The sequence below is a fragment of the Manis javanica genome, chromosome 5, assembly GCF_040802235.1.
Source record: "Manis javanica isolate MJ-LG chromosome 5, MJ_LKY, whole genome shotgun sequence".
Classification (NCBI taxonomy): domain Eukaryota; kingdom Metazoa; phylum Chordata; class Mammalia; order Pholidota; family Manidae; genus Manis; species Manis javanica.
In genome coordinates, this window is record NC_133160.1 from 121,640,230 (window position 1) to 121,647,604 (window position 7,375).

The 7,375-nt window shown below is 32.1% G+C and overlaps 1 protein-coding gene across 12 annotated transcripts in view; it reads left to right on the forward strand.

The window, feature by feature from the left end:
* The window catches only part of EPHA5 (EPH receptor A5), a 346,930-nt gene extending 340,336 nt beyond the window's left edge, over positions 1 to 6,594 (forward strand). For all 12 annotated transcript variants that reach the window (XM_073237522.1, XM_037026646.2, XM_037026647.2 and 9 more), the window contains one exon: positions 1,097 to 6,594. In XM_073237522.1, the coding sequence (XP_073093623.1) occupies positions 1,097 to 1,202 (106 nt within the window). In that variant the 3' untranslated portion in view covers positions 1,203 to 6,594. The remainder of the gene's footprint in view (positions 1 to 1,096) is intronic.
* The last annotated feature ends 781 nt before the right edge of the window (positions 6,595 to 7,375 follow it).

Genomic DNA, 7,375 nt, shown 5'->3' on the forward strand with positions numbered 1-7,375 from the left:
GTCTTCTGATAATTAAGATTTTAGTTTTCAAAACCATTCAATTTCATATATAATGATTGTAACCAGTTCTATAAAACTGTTAAGTCTGAAATATATTTACTGAATACAAAAATATTAATTTAGCATAATGTATACAATAAAATTATTATATAATGAAATTTAACAGCTTTGTCATTTAAAAATCTTAATTATTCTTTTTTGTTGTTGTTGTTATACTTAATGCTATCATTTGCCAAACATGCCTGAATCATTTTTTTTGACAAATACAAATAATAGGGGGAATAGAATTCTTGAATATCCTATGAAATAACATTTACAAACCTGGGGCACTGGCCTTCAGCTTCATTATATGCTGTTAGTTTAGAAATCTAAACATTTATAATTTTCTTTTGAATAATAAGTTTGTTTAAAAGAAACAATATGAATACACCTGGGTTGAAAATACTCCCTGGTAGTGTGTAATCTTCAGAATGCTTTAAATGCCAATAGAGCCAAGATGTTATTTGCTAAAGCAACAATGTTCTGGTAGTTAGGGTTACAAGTAAGAAGTAAAATATGTAGAAGTGTTATCAGATCTATGGAGTGATGATTATATCCTAAAAGATATCCGTTATATAAAAGTATTGTACTCACAAGTCATTTGAAGAGTTTGGTAATCTACTGCTTAGCTTTGAAATTTTGCAAGTATGTTTTATGCTTACTTCTTTTGGCCAAAAAAAAAAAAAAAACTGCTTGTTCATATTGTAGGTTCACATTTTCAAAACTGGTCAATTAAATTGTACCTTTAATTTAAATCTTTATTCACAAGCATGTGCAAATTGGTTATTTACCACTCTGTGCCACAAAAATAATGATATCCAAAAAAGGGGGCAAATATATATTATATCATTCCTCATTATAAATATTGCTTTGACTGCAAACATGTTTTCAAGGTACAATTTTGGAGCCTGACTTTGAAAATTGGACCCAACATGTCTAAATGGGACTGTAATCTATTAGTTCCTGCAAAATGTTTGCCTCTTTGCCAGCCTGAAATATTGAGGTGTGATACCAATTGAATCAATACATACACCCAATGTGTGCTTTCTTCATGCAGGGATTTGAGACGGCTTGGAGTGACTCTTGTCGGTCACCAGAAGAAGATCATGAACAGCCTTCAGGAAGTGAAGGTGCAGCTGGTAAATGGGATGGTGCCCTTATAACATCATTTTAATGTCATTTCGTCAAGTGAATGATTCTGCACTTTGTAAACAAGCCCTGAGATTTATTTTAACAAAAAAAAAAAAAAGGAAAAAGGGAACACAGTAATCTCTAAACCTTAGGAGAGCATTTGTTTCAGCCACAGAATTTGTAATCAGTGTTTTACTAAAACCTCCTTATCTTCCTCCCAGTGTCTTCATTTTTCATGAAACAAATATAACCTGCATGGAATAAGAACATGAGGTTAAACATTATGTACAACAACAAAATCTTTCCTACCACTTCTACAAAATTTTATAAATGAAATATATAGCTATATATTGCACCTTTATAGACTGATTTAAGGCAGCCCCTTTCAAAACTTCCAAGAATCTACTTGAAAGGAAACATTTTATAGCCATTTGTGAGCTAATAAAAGCTGCAATTTACTGAAGTTTACTTCAAGTCTTAATTGTCTACATAAGTGTATTGAAGAGCAATATGGTTAGATAATTTCTTAATGGATATCTTCTTTTGTAATTTTAAAATGCTGTTACACAGCATTAAGTTATAGAAACTAGTGTATAGACATGTTGCTTGATTGAGGACAGGTACAATACAGGGTGTATATTTACTTTTCTTTGTTATAAAATTTACTTTTAGCTGCTCTTCCAGAAGCTATTAGGTAATAATTGTGTATATATTGTATAATTTGCTATATACCCAGGAATCAATTTAAGTTGGAGTTTTGTGGGTGTGTGTTTGCACATGTGTATATTACCATTCTGCTTGCATTTTTAATGGTGCTTTAATTTTAGCAACATACCGGAGCAAGTGTTCCAGAGTGTAATATGAATAGGAGAAATAGAGAAGCAGTAAAACAAAATTTAACAAAGCTTGTGTCCTTTTTTCCTCTCTGTGTCCAAAAGCTTCTAAATCTCTTTATTCACTAGGAGGAAATGTCTATACGGTTAAATCCCCTTTGGCTTTTTAAAAACACTTTGTGGTATCTATGGCAATACAGTTCTTCTAGCCATTAATCTTGCACCCCTGTAAGAAATGTCACCTTTCTGAGTCCCAGAAAATATCTTGTCAAGCGAGGCTGACACCGAAGGGCACATTTTCAGCAGGATGTAGAAGGATTTAACTGGGCAGGCTTCTGTTAATGTTGTTAAATCCAGGCACATAGCACTAAGCATTACCCCTAAGTGTTAATCCTTTGTAACTATTTCCCTTGTGGGTCAGCTCCAGAAATTTTGATACTAAGGCAGTAATGGAATGATGACGAATATGTATTTGTTTCCTTCAGAATTTTCTCTATTTCAAGACTTAAGTTTTGTTTGTTGAAGGCCGTTCATTCATTTGGCACTTTTATCTTGTATTCAGTTACATTGAATTGAATTTGTTTTGATAAACCAGTTGGAAGTATTATTTAATTGGCCTTATTAAGGAATATAATATATATATCACACTTAGTTGGTTTTTTTCTTTCTTTTTTGGCTTCCTCCCGCTGCGCCCAGAGGGGCTATTGTTCCAGAAAGCATTTAGGGCAGGGTGCACAGAAGGGAGAAGACCTTGGGACAGGAATCTTGAACCACAGGAGGCTAGGGAGCAAAGGCAAGCCAGCACCTCTCCTCTCCCTTACCCTTGGTAGATATACAACACACTTGGTGACGACTGACATTTATGGTACAAATTATTCAATTTATTAGAACTTGACCAAAACTGAGCTCCTGGGTAAAATACCAATTTTTTTAGGATTACACTTAGTAAAAATCATGGAATGACATGCAATTATTCAAAGGAGCACGGCATTTAAACAAAATATAGTCTACTCATAATTATCAATGGCAGCAGTATATTGGAGAAGCCTGGATTAATGAAATCCATAGGAAATATACCTGCACTATATTAATGGTACTCTCTCTGTCTTTCCCAAGCACCTGTTTTAGTTGAATGTTAAGACATACAAGAATAATTTCGAGAAATAAATTCTTTCTACTGTGCCCACCTTTCACTAAAGCAGTAAAGTTACTCTTTGCTAAAGAACATAGCAAAAAAAGAAAAAGAAAAGAAAGAAGGAAAAGAAAAAGTTCTAAATAATTTTCAAATGGTATTTTGAGTTGTGTCCAGTTAGGGCTGTAATACCTTATTGGGTACCATGAGTCCACACAAACTGTGCTTCAAGTATACTCTGTTATGTTAGTGAAATTGCCTGAGAAAAAGAGCAAGATGGGTTTAACATTGTCTTGATAAAATCACAAACAGGCAACACCAAAACTAATTTGTTAATTTTAAGAAACATTAAATTAAAAATTAAACTAATTCCTTTTGTACAAGATAATTTGAATGTGTTGCATTTTATTGAATTTTGTAAAAATAACTGAATCTAAATGATAAAGTAACAATTGAGAAACTTCAAATTAAGAAAAGGCATTTATTTAGAAGAGAAATTACCATAAATTTTAGAGCTGATGGAACGAGCCAAATTACTTACACATAACAAAGATATTTTCTGAATTGTCTTCCACTGTATATGTTCAAAGATAATTGGGAGATCATGATAGAGTACAGCTAAGTGATAAGCCTTTGAGGTTACAACGTAGATTTCCTCTTTTTCACAGAACATTATAAATTAATGTGTATCAATTTTATTTGTTTCCTTTGTGATCTTGGTGTTCGTTTTGGAAAGTAAATTGAGATCAAAATTAAATACACACATAGATGTCATCCATATCTCACTTTCGCTGAGAATTTCTAAGGAATGTCAACATGATTTTAGAAGATATAAAAGACTTGCAAATAAGATGCAGCTCCCAACTCCACCACAAAAGAGGAAAGAATTCCTTTCTAAATATTTGCTCACCACTGGATATGTCACCAATTTCGAAGTGCCAATCTTATCTATAAATGTGAAAAGTGGAACAAGGAGAGGCAGCAGCTTTTGTAAAACGCACTGAGGCAATAACCCAGGGCAATTGACAAATCTTGATTGTGTGATTTCTTACGCTTTTGGCTGCCTTTTTCACCCACCAGACAACCAAAAGTGAACCGTAGTTTCAATAATTTCAGCACATAAGATAGATTTATCAAATAATACCTAATGTTATCGTAACGATTAGTAGCAATACCTTAAGGGCATGAATCTTTCTCATCGTTGAACTTTGAAAAATAGGTACAAGCACGGAGTAAATTGCAACTTTCTGATACCTTTTGAAGTCACTCAATTTGCTACTTTTATCAATAATAATCTGTTTCCTAATCTTTCCATTTGCTCACATGTGAAAATGACATAAAGTCAGTTGTTCTTGGCCACTGAAATGTATGAATTGTATGTAAAAATGTAAAAATATTGATTTTCCCATTTAGAAAAAAAACAAAGTTAATATGCATGGTCTTTTATTTCTTGTTTTTTAATCACCCCAAGGTAGTGTTCTGAAGTTGTAGGATTACGATAAAAATTATATTCCAATATTCTATTCAAACTTAAATGTAGCTAGCATGACTCATTTCAGAGTTGCCTAAACAATACAAAATATACTTCATTCAGTCTTTGAGAGTTTTAACCAGTGCACAATAGTGAAGAGTTTCACATCTCAAGATTAAAATGAAAAATTAATATCAGTTGAACACTTGGGTATCAACATGTCTGCCATTTAATTTTATGGGAAAGTCAAAGATTTTTAACACCATTGTTTCTCCCATTAAAAGTGGATTCTCAGAAGCACAAGTAGAGTTATTTACCAGTGAGAGACATTTTTGCTGTAATTGTGCAATGGATGGTGAATGCTTTTTGAGTCAGATGTCAGAAATTTACTGGATGTATGATATTGCATAGTAGAATAACATCCTTTCCTCATTGTGTTCTTTCTAAAAATGAGAAGAATGCAAGTACAATAGTAAACTGTCTTTGCTTATGTCCTGCCAGATGTTTAACGTCAAAGTAAAAAGAAAAAGTAGGTACAATAAGATGATGATGATGATAGTGAATAAACAATCAAAACGCTGGTTTTATTTGAAATTAATAGCTAGAATAAGTCATCATTTTTTCAACTCTGTAACACAGCTGGTTTCATTGAATATTTTTCTCTATTATGCTGTTAATTACATAGTAATGTATCAAAGGAGAAATACATAAGAACTTTCTTTTCATTTCTTGTTGATTTATGAAAAAGTCTTCTTACATATAAATGAATGAATGCTCTTGTTCAGAATGACCATGTAATTATTACTTAGGAGAGACAATGATTTTTTTTCAAAAGTCTATTTATAATAATCAGAATCAAATGTCATTTGTTTCTTCTAAGTGTAAATGAAAAAAACTTAAGGTGGCAAATATATCATTTTATTCAGGCTGGGCTATATTAACAGCATAAATTTTAGTGGTCAACATATTTGTGAATCTTTAAACTGGTTTAGTTTTACAATTATTTAAAAGTGTGTAAATTTCATATATAACCATCAGAATAAAAGTTAGACTCAGTCGTTTATTAATATGCTTATTAAAATTTCTTAGTTTCAGGCAGGTCAGAAGCACCTGTGTTGCATATCTTATTCTATGCTAGGCTTTAGGGTATCTCAAGTCCCTGCCTCAACATTAATTTGAGGAAACATTAGCATTTATGTATTTTTCCCCCATTTGAAGCTCTATGTGCATTTGGCTCGTGTACATGTTTTTGTAGTGTAAGATATGAAATTTTATATTTTTTCAGAAAATAAAAAAACTCTTGGTATACAGTTAATCTAATTGTCATGTTTGACCCTCTCTCAAAAGTCTTTAAACTTAAAGGTTTTGTATAATGATTTCAGTTAGTTCTAATAAAAATGTTTGGTTTCCTATGCTAAATATTAAAATGCAATCAGCATTTTAATCAACCATTTTCCTCAAAAACATATTCATGAATCTTTGCATTGGAATATTTTTGCAACTAGAGTTTGACACAGATTATAGGACATGAGCATAATTATGTGGGACCTAATTAGAACTGGTTTGTGACAGTGTAATACATTACTTGATTACTTGAAAACTCTACCATATGCAAAAAAATACTTTTTGACGACTGGTATTAGCTGGTCATCTTCTCACTGCCAAGCATCATCTTATGGAGTGCTTTTTGAGTCAGATGTCAAAAATATACTACATGTATTATGATATTGTGTAGTAGAATAATATCATTTTCCTCATTGTGTTCTTTATAAAACTGAGAAGAATGCCAAGTATAATAGTAAACTGTTATTAGTAAATATAATAGTAAACACAATATAATAGTAAACTCAGCATTAATTCAAGGAAACATTAGCATTTATGTATTTTTCCTCCATTTGAATCTCTATGTGCATTTGGCTCGTGTACTTGTTTTTGTAGTGTAAGATATGAAATTTTATATTTTTTCAGAAAATAAAAAAACCTTTGGAATACAGTTAATCCAGTTGTCATGTTTGACCCTCCCTCAAAAGTCTGGTAGAGGAGTTGCATTCTTAAAAGAATGTCATTAAGCACAAGTGCCCCTCTTCTGTGCACATTGTATCATATGGGTCTCCTTTTATAAAGAGCACACAAAACAACCTGCTGTATTTAAGGCAGTGCATCATATTTGTATTTTTTCATGTTCACCTTACTGACATCACCATGTGTAGGGAAATAATCCATAACTCCTTTACTTATGCATAAAATCACTATTACAAGGGATATCATTTAATATTTAGTGGAGACGCTGAGTTGTTTGGCCCTGAGTAGACTGTTCTTACCCTTGCTTTGCCATGGAGGTAAAGATTCTATGTAAAAGGAATTTTCCCCCCAATTCTTTAGGCACTCTTGACAAGGTAGGAGGGAGAAATGAGTGGTGGTTCAAAATTCAACATTTAATAAGAGTGCACTATTCTGTATTACAATTTTTCACTCTTACATTTGAGATACATTATATAGTTTATTTCAGATCAAACCACTATAGGCATACATCAGAGACATTAATGTTTCAGTTCCAGACCACCAATAAGGTGACCATTATAATAAAGCAAGTCAAATGAACTTTTTGGTTTCTCAGTGTGCAGAAAATGTTATGTTATGTTTATACTATACTGCAGGCTATTAAGTAGGCAGGAGCATTATTGTCAGGAAAACCAATGTACATACCTTAATTAAAATACTTTATTGCTAAAAAATGCTAATCATTATCTGAACTTTCAGTGAATCATA